This window comes from Fulmarus glacialis, unplaced genomic scaffold (assembly GCF_000690835.1).
Source record: "Fulmarus glacialis isolate BGI_N327 unplaced genomic scaffold, ASM69083v1 scaffold9042, whole genome shotgun sequence".
In the NCBI taxonomy this organism is placed as follows: Eukaryota; Metazoa; Chordata; class Aves; order Procellariiformes; family Procellariidae; genus Fulmarus; species Fulmarus glacialis.
In genome coordinates this window covers 5209-19280 of record NW_009195877.1, presented here as the reverse complement: position 1 = coordinate 19280, position 14072 = coordinate 5209, and the positions used below count along the sequence as shown (strand labels likewise).

General features: G+C 37.7%; 1 protein-coding gene across 1 annotated transcript; it reads right to left on the bottom strand.

Annotated features, from left to right (window-relative positions):
- Window positions 1-923: 923 nt before the first annotated feature.
- Window positions 924-12090, bottom strand: LOC104071499 (ubiquilin-1-like; the record flags this gene model as incomplete). Its single annotated transcript, XM_009588241.1, has 9 exons — window positions 12061-12090; window positions 11613-11662; window positions 11027-11120; window positions 7117-7268; window positions 4857-4972; window positions 3414-3676; window positions 2445-2603; window positions 1546-1789; window positions 924-1066 (listed from the first exon to the last, which is right to left on the bottom strand). Coding segments are annotated over exons 1-9 (1251 nt in total), but the record flags the coding sequence as incomplete, so codon positions are not given.
- Between the last annotated feature and the right edge of the window lie 1982 nt (window positions 12091-14072).

Here is a 14072-nt window from a genome sequence, read left to right as displayed (position 1 = left end):
GGGTGGAGGGGGAAGGAGGTGTTGGGAGGTTTTTTTTGGTTTTTTTGTTCTTCTTCTTCTTCTTCTTGTTTTGGTATTGTTTGGTTGGATTTTTTATCTTTTAAGTGAATGAATTGCCAGAACTTGCCAAGACAACCTCATTTAAATTACAAGAAAATCCTTTTCTGCTCAGCCTCCACTACTGATCTAAGTGATGGTTTCCCTGTAAACATCACCTGAAGTCAGGGATATTTTCCAAGGGAGTATTTAATACAGAAAATATAACTTTTTTTTTTAATCTCAGTTCAGGATTTGACTTTGGATATTACTGCTTTAAGTAAAATTTCAAAGCACTTCTACAACACCATTCATAAAACAGCATCTGCACTTTTACAGTGAGCACAGGTCACAAAAAAAAGTTAAAACCAGAATAACGCCTAGATATGGCACCAACTCCCCTCCCTTCACTCTCTCCTCCCAAGCTAGTGGGGGTATTTATTTACTGGCAGATCTACCTTAATTTACACCCAACGCATTTGTTTTGTCTAACTGGTTCTTACGCTGGGTCACAAGTTCAATGCTGTATAAAACATAAACAAAAGTTATTTTAGAAGCATGCGTAGCATGATGTCCAACTACAAATTGAAGAAGCTCACTGCAACAAATTGTTAAATGTAGGTAGGTAATAATGTCAGTGAGTTTGGCATTAACATTAAAAACCGGGCCATTCACTACAGACAATTGCTGAGATGTTGGCACAAGTGAAAATTTAACTGTGTCATAGATTCAACTCTTTTTTTTTTTCTTTTTTTTTTTCTTTTTTTTTTTCTTTTTTTTTCTTCTTTTTTTTTTTCTTTTTAACATCAATGCTTTTTTTTTTTTTCTTTTTTTTTTTCTTTTTAACATCAATGCACACAATACATCACCACACCAAATGCATTTACCTGTACTGCAAGATCAGGATTCTGGCTTAATGACTGCATCATGCTTCTCATGTAGGGTGCAGACAACATATTCTGCATAAGTTGTGGGTTTTCTGTTATCTGCTGTAATAAGCTCTGCATTCCTGGTGTGTTGAACATACCAGCTTAAAAAAAGTAAAACACCACTTTAGTAAACATCCTGACTATCACCAGACAAATTAGACTACCTAAAACCAGGATATAACCACTTGGCTTCTAAGAGTTTTAGTCCCTGAAATACACCTCCATGTGGTTCTGCTTACACATCTACCCTAGAAATTAAGACAGAGGCTGTATCCAACAAGCAGTCCCACTAAGTATCTACATTATTAGCTGTTTTCACATTTGCCTCCAAACAGGAAAAGTACTATCATTCATCTAGATATTCCCTACCTTTGTTATTTTAAGGCAATACACCAGTACTATTACCACTCTTAGTTTACTTTTCATGTTTGTTTTTCCGGAGAGTACTTTGACAGTAGTCAAATGTTCTACGAAAGCAAACAGCAATAAAAACTTTGAATCAAAAACTCTCTAAAGAAAAAATCATTTTAGCAAACTCTCAAGTATGTGCAGATATATGCAATTGCAATAACAAACACACCTCCTAGTCCAGGTCCCAAATTTGGTACAGTTGAACTCTGTCCCGTACTGCCAGAGGTGCTATTTCCAGCACTACTACTGCCACCGCTCTCACCACTGGTGTTGGTACTTGTTGTGGAAGTCTGCGTGCTGGACTGAGGAGCCCAGGGATTTGGTAGAGGATCTCTATTTTCTGTACGAGATGGCTGACTGTCCCCTCCTGTTGATGCATTGCTTACTAAAGAAGCAAACGGGTTACCTCCAAACTACAGAGGAAGGAAAGCAAGCGTATCATCTACTAAAGCCAAGTGTTTTTAAATCTGCTATAAATAGCAAGTTACCTTTCCAAAATTACACATGAAGATAAATGTTGATGGCTCTTCATCAGTTATACTCACCATCCTTACAATGAATTACTATTCACTGTAAATACTCTGAAAAGATGCCAACATTGAGAGATACTAGCACCTCCAAAAAAATTAAATCACATTGCTTTTTGAAAGCAGTGTTGCTACTACACTGGTATTTTGATCACAGTAAGATTGTATCTTGCATACTGGTTTCCACCTTCAAAGCCTTTTTTTCTTCCCATCTTAGGTTCCAAGTTACTAAACACACCCTTAAAAAAGTTTTCCTGGACCTCAGAATTTTAAGGGAAAGAATTAAAGGAATTCAAATTTAAGTAATACAGAAATTCATTAACTTTAAAATAGCTTCTCAAACACACAAAGCGCTATCTGTATTTCTTCAAGCTTAGAAAAGCACAGAATTTTTAAAGATCTTTCCTCTCAAGAGTAAGAGGCCACATAGTGACTTCAACTTCAAGAAATTTCCAAGTACACACTTGGAGATTTACATTACTTACATGCTTTTATTTTTAAAAAATATTTACTTTCGGTGGCATTTGCAATCTTTTCTCACCTGTTCCTGTGCAGCATTCAACATTGGCTCCTGAATATCTGTGTACATACGTCGCAAGGCATTGTATCCACCTGGTATACTTTCCAGGTTGCTCAAGGCTCGGTCTTGGTTTCGCATCATTTCCTGCATCATTGCAGGGTTTCTAGCAAGTTCTAGTGTCTAGGGAAGTGGAACGTTTAATCTGTATTAATAAGAAATCCATTCTAAAGTGAAAACGTCAGCATTTGGCAATATCTCAGTTACCACTGTCTAACCCAGTCTGAAATTATGATTCAAGGCAAATCAAGATGTCAGCTTAGTGGGAGTCAACCGAATTAGGTATTTAGCCAGCATTCTACCACAACTATCACTATACTGATAGTGGGTCAGGAAGCACTGGCTAAACAGAAGAAAAACCTTGAATGAACTATTGTTTTCTTCATCTTTTCAACACAATATACTCCTGTCATTTCTAACATCGTTATAGCAGGCAGCCTATAATAAGAACTTTAAAATAAATACCTACATTTTCAAAAGTATGAATTTGTTTTTTGATACCTTCTGCTACACAGCATATCTTACATACCACTTAATTTTAAAAGCACTTAGAAGTACCCACAGTTAGATAAAATGAAAACGTGTAGTATTTTGGAGAATTACTACTTTTGGTAAACTCATTGTTGGCTAGACAACAGAAGGTTTCAAGTGCACACAGGGACATCCAACTCTAATCTCAGAAGATACGATTACACAGTCTTCAATGTCTTTCAAAATTATGCTGCAGATTTTCTGAATTATCAGTCTATTTCAGACATTAACAACTAGAAATACAAACATCAGTTGCCTACTGCAACCTTTTATGGATTTTTCTAACAAGCCTAAATATTTCAAGAACATTTAAGCACTCAACTAAGCATGTCCAATTCCTGCTCTGTTATTCACAGTTACAGTATAATTAAAGCTCATGAACTTAGAGATCCTTCTACATACCTGTCTCATTATATCCGGATTATTCAGCATGTGACTGATTTCTGGATTTCTCTGTATCAGTTGTTGCATTTGAGGGTTAGCCATAATTAACTGCCTCATCAGGTCAGGATTTGAAAGCATGCTCTGAACAAATGGATTTTCCATTATCTGAACCATCATTTCTGGGTTGGACATAAGTTGCCGTTGCATCTGACTTTGCAACTCTGAAAAGTTTGATGTATTTAAGCCCAGGCTACTCAGACCTGCCAAACCTCCAAGGCCACCTTTAAGAGGATGAAAAAAATATAATTGAACTTTCAGCTTCTAGTATACTTCTAAACACATCCAGGTTCTTTCTAAATACAAAATGCTTGAACATATCCCACACTTCAAAATAATGAAAACAAACAGAAAGTCCACCTTCGCAAGGCTGTTAAGGAGTTACCACTAAGAGTTTGCTTCTTTAAGTAACAAGACACAAAACTATAAATCCAAACAACTGCATCTGAAATATAACTGGTTACAATTCTAACAGCTTTTCTTCTCATTTTCCACCGCTAAGATACAAGGAATGTCTGAGTTTTGGGGCCTTAGGTTCCCCCTTCCTGCGCCCCCAACACTTTCCAATGCATTTATGATAATCATTTCTCTGTCTCCTCTTGGCTAGACTATAACCAAGAGAGACCTCCCAATATGACTCATATTCCCTATTCTAATTAAAAGTAGAGCTCTTCTTCTTATTAATGCACCAAGAACTAATTATGCTTTGAATTCCCCTCCTTTGCTGAGTCCAAACAAAAAATTTCAGAAGGTACTAGTCAGTCTGAAGAACTGTGTACACCTCAGAAAGCAACTGCTTACTATGGTTAGCTTTTCCAATTCTACCTCTTCCCAACCCCCGAAAGCAGATGAGATGAAAAAGAATGCACCAAAAACCCCACTGTGATTATGGAAATAGATAGTATTTTTAAGTCAATAGACTGCAGCCTCTTTATTCATGAAGAAGACTGATAATGCTATCAGAGTTGGAACATGAGAAATACTGAATTGGAAGTTTAGCAGCAATTTTGTTACTTCTGTTCCAGATCTTGGCTTCATGTTACAGGTCCAACTTCATCAATACTCTCCTCACAGCAATTCAGATGCACTTTTAAGGAGCATTAGGACACTTGAAGGAATTTCATTAGCCATAGTGCCAGAATATAACATCAGTGGCACCTTACTACTGAAGGTGAAACAAGTCTGAAGTTCTGCATATAAAATTAAGGAAACAACTTTCCTCTGATAATTTACTGATCAAAAACCTTCTACACGCAATACCATAGATATTTATAATGAGTTTTTTGGGTGGTGTGTTTGTTAGGGTTTTTTTTAAAGTTCTGTCTACATTAGAATAAAGCTTCAGGGAGAATTACCTGAATCCAAGAGAAGATACCCACCACGCTACCTAACAAATATTCTTACCCAAGCCAAAAGGGTTACTATTTGTTGAAGCTGGTGTTGAGGTACTACTGCTTGATGTTGATGTGGTAGCAGTACTCCCAGTGGTGTTTGCTTGTTGAGCTGAGTGGTCTTGTGATCTAAAAAAGCAAGTTTAAAAGTTGCAAGATTAACAAGTTAATTTAAATAATGCCTTAAATACAGGAATAGTATCATACTTGAGAATCTTAATTTACATTTTGATTCCTTGTCAAAAATCAGACTATTATCTCTACATGGTTTCCTGTAACAAATCTTTCTCAGACATCTGTAATGTCATCAGTTTTTCAGAACAGTAGTTTGAAACATTAATAGATGGGCACCACTGCAGCCATTACCACCTTCTCACTCTATCCCCGGGATGCCTGCCAATGGTTTGTTTCCTCTGTCCTTACCTTGCTTTAAGTATCCTTGCCCTATTCCACTATACTCAAATACTACTGATTACATGCCCAGGGCTTAAAGAAATAAAGCCTAGCAAGATTTAATGTCAGATTTATTTCATGCCACAACTTTAATAGGATGCCTTCCTGAACGTGAAATTCAGTTAACGGCTTATTTCATTAGAAGACAAGTATCAGGATCTCAATAACCTTTAAGACTTCAAGAAAAGGGTAAAAATGTAGTTACACAAAGTTAAAGCCAGCATAATTTAGCACAGGCACTAAAGGCTGCCCAAGTCATATATACTCACCACACCTTCCTACTGCAGAGGCATAAATACAGGTGCTGCAAGGCAGTAAAAGAGATCAAGGAACCGAGCTTGTGTAAAGCTAACCTGGCCTCTATTCAAAAGAAAAGAGGCTAGTTTGAAACCCTAATCAGTTCTCCAGTCTGGTTCAACAATCAATCACATAAATGCCTGTATTTGCAGAACTGCAGCATAAAATAACTTGTAGAAACTATGAATTCAGTCCTCACACAAAGATTTGAGGATTTGACCGTGTAAGAAAGTACAAGAGACGGGCACTGATATTTCAGTACGTATAGTTATTGTAGGTACAACCTATGAAATTTCTGAAGACTGTGCAAGTCAAAAGCATCCTGCTATGACTAGTCACGAAGCCTCTCTGCCACACTAAAGACTGCAGGCAAAAAAAGCAGAAGTCATTACAACAGAGAATACTGGTTTAGATGCACGAAGCACAAAATTGCAGTATAAGCTAATACTGTATACAAGATTGGGATGGCTATCAGGCCTGAATTTCAGGCTGGGGAGGCATAAGGCAGGGAAGGGAGACCTCTGCCAGTGCAAACAAAAGTGTTTTGACAAAGACACGACTCCAGAGAGGACAGAGAAGATAGTCCCACCAGGATGTGAGCATGGAATTGAAGACATCAATTTCAAGAGGTGCCTACATTTAATGCCAATGCTACTAATTTCAACAGATGCCTAAATTTAATGCTAATGCTACTAATAGGCTTTTGTGACTTGATGAGGCCTGGAAAGGAAAAGCATATTTCTTTTCTCTCCTAAGTTCCATGCTCCTTTCTTCATCATCTGACATTTTCCCACAGGAGGACATCCTTATCACAAACAAGAAAGATGCAAGCAAAGCAGGAGCAAGAACACTTTCAGTCTAGAAAAACAAGTATGTTAATGATAATAATAAGCAAGCTAGATTCAATTGAGGAATATATTACCCTACTTGCTGAAAGAACTTTTTAGTTGAGACTCTTCTCTGGGCACTTTACAGGAAGTAATGTGCAGATGACATAGCTCAACTGATGCAACTTTCTCATCATCACTCTAAAGTTGCCTCACCAAAACAAAAAAAAATCTTAAAATCCAAGTCTTTCTATTCAGCCAGATAAATCAGTTGCACTAAAGAATTTCTCTCATAAAAATTTTCTTTCCTTGTTTTACCAAAACAGTGAGTAGGGATTCACTGCAAGTTTTCACGCGTGAAAAGAAAAGCTGCACAACATAGCTTTATGGATGGTAAAAGCTGATATCTAAGAACTACAGAGCCAAAACACAGCCAACACTCAGAACTAAAACCAAAAAGTTAAATAACAAAAAAGCAAGAGACTTGCATTTAGAAACATGAATACAATTAAAATACAAGCTAAACCAAAGAAAAGAGCACTGCAATTTCAGACTGTTTCCCTGCACCAACTGTGACTAAGGTGCTGATTAAAGTGATTTAGTCAAATCTAGGTTTGCCCAACAGAAAGCTGTTAAGAATTCAGAGTATTTTTACTTCTTAGAGGTAAACAGAAGATCACTCATCAGTAACGTTACCTGTTTTGTGTTTTGATAACCAAGTGAACAGTGAGTCCATCGTGAATTCCATGCTGAGTCAAAGTATCTTGATCTTTTAAAATTTTTCCAGCAAATATCAACACAAGCTGATCAGTGTGGGACTTGAAACGTTTAGAGATTTCTTCCTTGAACTAAACAAAAAAGTTAGTATTATACATTTATGTAATTGAATACTGAACTATAATTTTTTTAATGGTTTAAGGACAAGCTATTTTGTTCACATTTAATGTATTACCCCACTTGCACGGCACATTCTGTTTTGCACAATCTAAAAATACTTTATTAAGTTTTCTCAACTTTTTTTGTCCACAGGAAGATGGGAAATAGTTACTTCTTTTTCGTACAATAAAAATCAGAAGAGTTTCACATCTAGATCACTAGTTATAAAACTAGCAATAACAAAATCTGATTCCACTTAAAGACTACTATGGCTTCAATCAGGCATGCGTTCATGACAATAAATATATACTAGTATATATACACATATAGACACACACTGCAAAGTATGTATGTAATTATATACTAGTAAGTATACACTAAAAAATATATATACACACACGCGCCACTGAAGCCATCCATTGCTGAAAGACTTAGGATGCAATGCCACAAGTACGATAAATCTGTTTACACTTTTGCTGGCACTGAGCAGAAATGTATCCTCTCTTCTTGGACATATTTTTGCTGCCTTCCGTGTGTCAAAACTAGCATTCCTTTCCACAGAGGCAAAAGTCACCTCTCAGGTGGCTCTGCTTTCTCATTCAACATATGATATAGCTACATGAAACGTGTTTGCTGCCCAGGGCATGGTGAATAGCCACATTCTTCAGCTGAGCAGGAAATCATACCCTTATTAAAAGAACTGAACATGGAAGCACACTCTATACCTTCTTGCCTTCCTAGCCAATAATAACCAGGTTATGCTTTGACTGAGTTCTGACAGAGTTTTACTATTCTCTAGAAAAATGCTCTCACTGAAAGCAAAAAATTCACAAAACTTAAAAAGGATGATATCCAAGAAAAATGGGTATCATAAAATTATAATCAGGAATGACCCTATTATAAGAGAGCCAGACAAATTTAATCAACAAGACTAGTCAGCAGGCTAAGTATGTTTAAAACCATGCCAGGCAGTTAGGAAGTCCTTCAGAAGTTCACCCTATTTAACATTTTTAAATTAAGTTGACCATACTGCTTTAAAAACATCCCAAACATCCTAGGGAATTCTCATTCCATATAGGAAAATAAAAGATTAATCTTGCAATTAGTTATTAATAATTACATTTTATAATACGCAGTAAAAAAAGTAAAATCCCATTGTATTATGTTTTGAAGGTGAGTCTCTAATTGAAAGGGTTTATAGTATAGGAAGAGGAAAAAAACAGATTTTTAAAAAAAAGAGAGTCTGAGAGACAACACAGGTAAAAACACTGTGTTTGGGGAAGAGGTTGCCCTTTGTTAGTTAGAAGTCTACTCACACAGAGTTAGTTCCAGTTCTTGGGGAAACAACTTTTACGTCAGCCTTTATACTGGCAGTATCTAGACTTGCAAGTATTCCAGAAAGTCACTCAGTCCATTCCTTCCCAAAGTGGGTTACTTTCCTGAATTATTCCTGACATGTTTACCTAGTCTGTTCTCTGAGGTCCTCAGTGACTTTTTTCCAATAAACCTGTACCGGTGTTTCACTATCCTATTTCTCCATTGTCCTGCCCACAGTGGACAACGCAAACAGATTGTTGTTCTCCTTAGAATAAAGGGTTGCAGTAAGGCTAATCTTTCCTTGAGGGTTGTTTTCTAATCCAAACATTCCCCCCACTCTTTGGATTTTCAAATACAATTACATCATTTTGTAAGCGTGGGGCTCAGAACTGGCCAAAATATTCCACACTAGTTCTTATCTATACTTAGTGGAACAACAGGATAAACCCCATATCCTGCAAGCTATATTCCTATTCATACGAAAAAGTGAGAAATTCATGTGGGAAAATACTTGTGTAACAGTGCTGACTCACTTAACAGCTATAAACTCTAGACCCTTTTCTGCAGAGCAACTGTTCAGGCAGTTGCTTCCTGTTCTGCATTCTTCTGGTTAATTATTCTTAATACACATTCCAAAGTAATATAAAAACAGCAGAAATACTCACAATTTGGTAAAAGCTAATGCATAAGAATAAAGGACTACCATACTGTGTCAAACCAGAGAGTAACATCATTTACCCAAACTCATTTATTATTGTATTTTCCACAATATGTTTTGACAGTGAGATCCACAACTTAATTCTCATCAGAAAGGTGATGTATAAACAATATTCATAAAATTATAGAATATCTCGAGTTGGAAGGGACCCATACAGATCATCAAGTCCGACTCCCTGCACCTCACGGGACTACCCAAAACTAAACAATACGACTAAGAGCATCATCCAGATGCTCCTTGAACTCTGACAGGCTTGGTGCCTGACCACTTCTCTGGGGAGCCTGTTCCAGTGACCGACCACTCTCCCAATGAAGAGCCTTTTCCTAATGTCCAGTCTAAACTTCCCCTGACGCAGCTTCATTCCATTTCCTCGTGTCCCATCACTGGTCACCAGAGAGAGGAGATCAGCACCCCACCTTCCGGCTGCCCTCCGTGAGGAAGTTGTAGATTGCGAGGAGGTGATCCCTCAGCCTTCTCTTCTCGAAGCTGAACAAGCCAAGTGACCTCAGCTGCTCCTCGTAATTCTTGCCTTCGAGGCCTTTCACCATCTTGGTCACCCTCCTCTGGACATGTTTGATGTCTTTCTTCAAATTACTTTATCTTAAATCAAGCCCTGTCACACATTTCTAGAAGCTGCTGTTTACCCATAAGGTCAAGGAAACAAACACCATTTATAGAACATAACCAAACAGTATCTAATATTACAAGAATATAGGCATAAAAGGCTATACACTTCCTTTTCCCTACTTGCATGTAATGATATTTAGATTATCTGCAAAAACACCGCCACAGTAAGACAAGAATGCAACAGCCAATGTACCAGGACCCCCAAAACAACCTCTACAGCAACATACGTGCATGATCCAAATGCACAATAGATCTCTTTCCAGCCACCATAATAAAACTGTCAAAAATACTGAGTCAATGTTGGTTAACGGAGGCGTATTTACATAAAAAGCCTAACCAAGATGCAAAACAAGAGGCAGGTCTCTTCATCAGCTTCACTTGCGTTCAGCACAACCTCGGGACTTCTGAAATGACAAGGTCCAAGCCCTCTGTTTGACACTTCATTCACAGAAGACTACCACATAAAACGTAGGTTACCATGCAAGATATTTTGCAAATGAGGCTGCTGGTCAGTGTTACAGGCAAAGATACCATCAGTAACAGATTAGGTCTGCACACATTATTTTTTTGCTGAGGCAGGCGGAAGAGAATCGTCTACATTTACATTTACATTTGTAAAACAGAATCCCAAAAACATTTTCAATATGCGTGGGTTTGTTTCTTTTTTAGTTGTCAGCATCTAATGTGTTGCTTCTAGGAAAAAAAATAAAATTTAAAAATCAAAAGATGAATAAGTCAGTCTTCAGCATCAGCTGATCTCTGCCAATACCAGAAGATGATTAGCCTTAGGTTGAAGTTTGGCACAAGTCACTACTGTTTGCACTGTGAAATAAAGTCAAGGAGGGTGGAAGAGGAAACTCTCTACCATCCTCTGGGGGCAAACACCTACCTTCAATATTCTCAGTTTCCCACTGTTAATGGTAACTGAACTGCAAGACCATTCTCCCACAGGAAGGGGGAAAATCTAGAAGTTTCGTTAACTTCAGACAGCGAAAGGACAAGAGAAATTACTGGCAATTGCATTCACCTTATCTGTGTAGTTTTTACAGGACTCCCCACTGCTCTTACTGGCAACAAGTCATTCGGAGTATAAGGTGCTACAGCACTACGGTAATGAAACGCAGCATAAACAGTGAAGACAGCTATCTCAATTTTGTCTTCCCTAAAAAGAACCATAAACATCTATCTAGTATGTATCACCTCAAAGCCTCAAATAAACATACGCAAACAACAGCAAAGGGAATAAAGGAAATGAGATTATGATGATGGGAATGAATACATATTTAGGCAATTGTAAGAAAATAAACTTTGGTATTGTTTAAGTCTTCAGTTTGTACAACTGAACTAAATAAGATTCTCAGTAAATTACAGTTGAAATACTTTGTCATCTGGGAAAACCAAAAGCAGATGGAGTTCAAAGTGTCACTGGCTGGAAGTGATGAGCATTTCTGTCCAATTCTCCTACTAACTCTTCCTTCTTATTAACATGTAACACTCCAAGCAATGGTTTCAGCCGATTTGCTTTACTGTTTTAAAATACAAGTTTTACTTCATTGTAATAATACTAGGCATTGTGATATCACAAAGGTGTTCAGTTATATCTAAGCATAGAAAAGGACTTGAAGTTGTAAAAACAAAGAACGTTTCACCATACCTAACACCTAGCATGTTCACGGAAACCAGTTCATTGTACTCCTCTAGTAACTGAATACAATAAATATAACGTAAAATTATGTCAATTTTAGACATGATTATTGGACAAATCAGTGGAGAGAAGCACAATGGGACTCAGACTGAAACACAAGACTAACATCCAGACAGAGGCCTGGTTTGCCTAGGGAGAAAAGGAGAAAGTATTCTTAACTAGAGTGAATTAATTCAAGGTCACAGCCTCCTCAAAGCATGGCAACTTGTAGATTTGACATGAATTAGAGCAAATCTAGAGCTACTCTTCTTGAAGCTCCTTGCCCACATTACCATCTTTCCTCAAGTTAACTTGTTTCTATCAATTTTTATTTGTTTTTAAAGGACGGGAACAGTGTAATTTTTCACATTGAGAACATTCACATTTTTTTAGCAGCACACGAGTACTTCTTGCTTACGCTCTCAATTTCCACGCCAAATATCCTCATCTTCACACAACTTTAAAAAACTCAGCCCAATACTCTGCTAACAAAACTCAGCTTTTTTGTTCCACGTTAACACAAAAAAAGGCTCCACAAAGCAAGTTAGGACTTCTATTACACCTGCTCTACTTGATTGCCTCTGAAGGGTTTTGCAAGGTATAGGTGGACACTACAGTGTTGATGCCCAGTGCTGAACAAATGCATACTCGTACCTGAGCTAGTTACACTTTGTCACTGAACAAAGCAAATGTCTGAACACACATGAAGGAGAACAGCTGACTAAAACAGAGACTGTTTTGCACTGTCACTTTGCAGAGCAGATCCATACTTTAAACATTAACCTATTAACATCTGACCATCTGACAAGTTGGCCTAGGAAGGGCCTGGTAAAAAGTTACTCCAGGCAAAGTAAAAATCTTAACATGTAAACTGTCCTTTGATATGTTACCACCATATAATCATTCAAAAGCTTTTGCTGACACACTCTATGACATCAAGAACAGCAACTGTAATAACATTACTATCCATTCACATGACAAAGTGCTGTGAAAAAGGAATAAAAAGAGGAGAACAAATAAATGAAAAATATTTTCCCAAATCCTCTCAACATTGTCTTAATAAGACATATTTAAAAATTAAATTACAGTAACAGTCTGAAAGAGGCCTCAGCGAATTAACATCCAACCCACTGAAAAGAAACAGAAAACAGGCCTGTAAAAACTGCAACTGCTTTGAAAATACTAAGCTACAACTTTATCTAGATGACAATAAAAAAGCAAAGTTGCTGACTCTTCCCACACCAAACTGTGTTTTGAACACAGTAGTGAATGACATAGAAGCAAAGGTTTGTATCTAGAGGGCTGAACTGCAGTTTACATTCCCAGCAGTCCCTCAGAGAGTTCTACTACGAAGAAGGATTTTCAAATCATACTACCTTGTTCAGCACCGCTGTTTCAAAACACACCCGTGATCATTTAAACTTTCAACTGCCATTCCTAGTAGCATACACAGTTAAGCGTATTAGCTGGACTCTAGTCTTTCTTACACCCACGCCCAGCATTTCAACAGAGGCTAACTTTGATGAGCTCCAGCTTTCTTTTATACAATAGAATTAAAGGCTACAGGTCTTCTTGACCCAAGAAGTAAGGAACCAAACACACTCAAGGCAATAAAACTGCTGACAGCTGTGGTCTCCTTTCCTGATGAATCATACCTGGTAATCTTATGACTGTGAATTAAAGTGAGTCAGTGAAAATAAGGGTTTCATTGCACAATTCTTGACCACCATACAGGAAGGGGGACAAGAATTTGTGTTTTCAAGCAAGAAAGCACTTTTAGCCCACAGCTCATGGTTTGCAGCATGTAAAGCGTAGCTAAAAAGTGCACCCAAAATCAGGCTTCTATGTAAGCGTACTCTGTCTTTCACGACTCAATGGAGCTACTACCTTCCTATGCCCTTGCCAATGACCCATGCTAGTTTCACAATCAAATTATTTCCTCAAATCTCTGCAAACCAAACCAAACTCACAAAAAACTCAAGAAACAAATTCAGATTCTTGATGAGCTTACAAGGCTAGTAGCCCATAAAGGAAAACTGCAGCAGTGCAACCTAGTGGAAAGGGCTCAGGGCTCATGTTCTAGCCAGTTCTATCCCTTCCAGGCATCCTTCAGCAAGCCACTCCACTCCTCTATGCTTTGACTTAGGAGAAATGGTTAGCAATACTTCCCTTCTTCATAAAAGCACTTTGCAGTCTACCAGTGGGAAGTGTTGTACCTGCAACAGAACTAGTCTGTTCTCTAGCAAGCCATTGAGATTGGAAAAGGGCATAAAAGGGTGTAAAATAGGATTCTTGCAGTAGAGCTCCATCTTGAGAATCTATGCTATGCTTTCTTTTTCATGAGATAGCGTAAGATGCTTTATCCTTCAACTTAACTAGAAGGAGCTTGGGCAACATCCATTTTTTCCTGAGGAAACACTGCGACGTGAG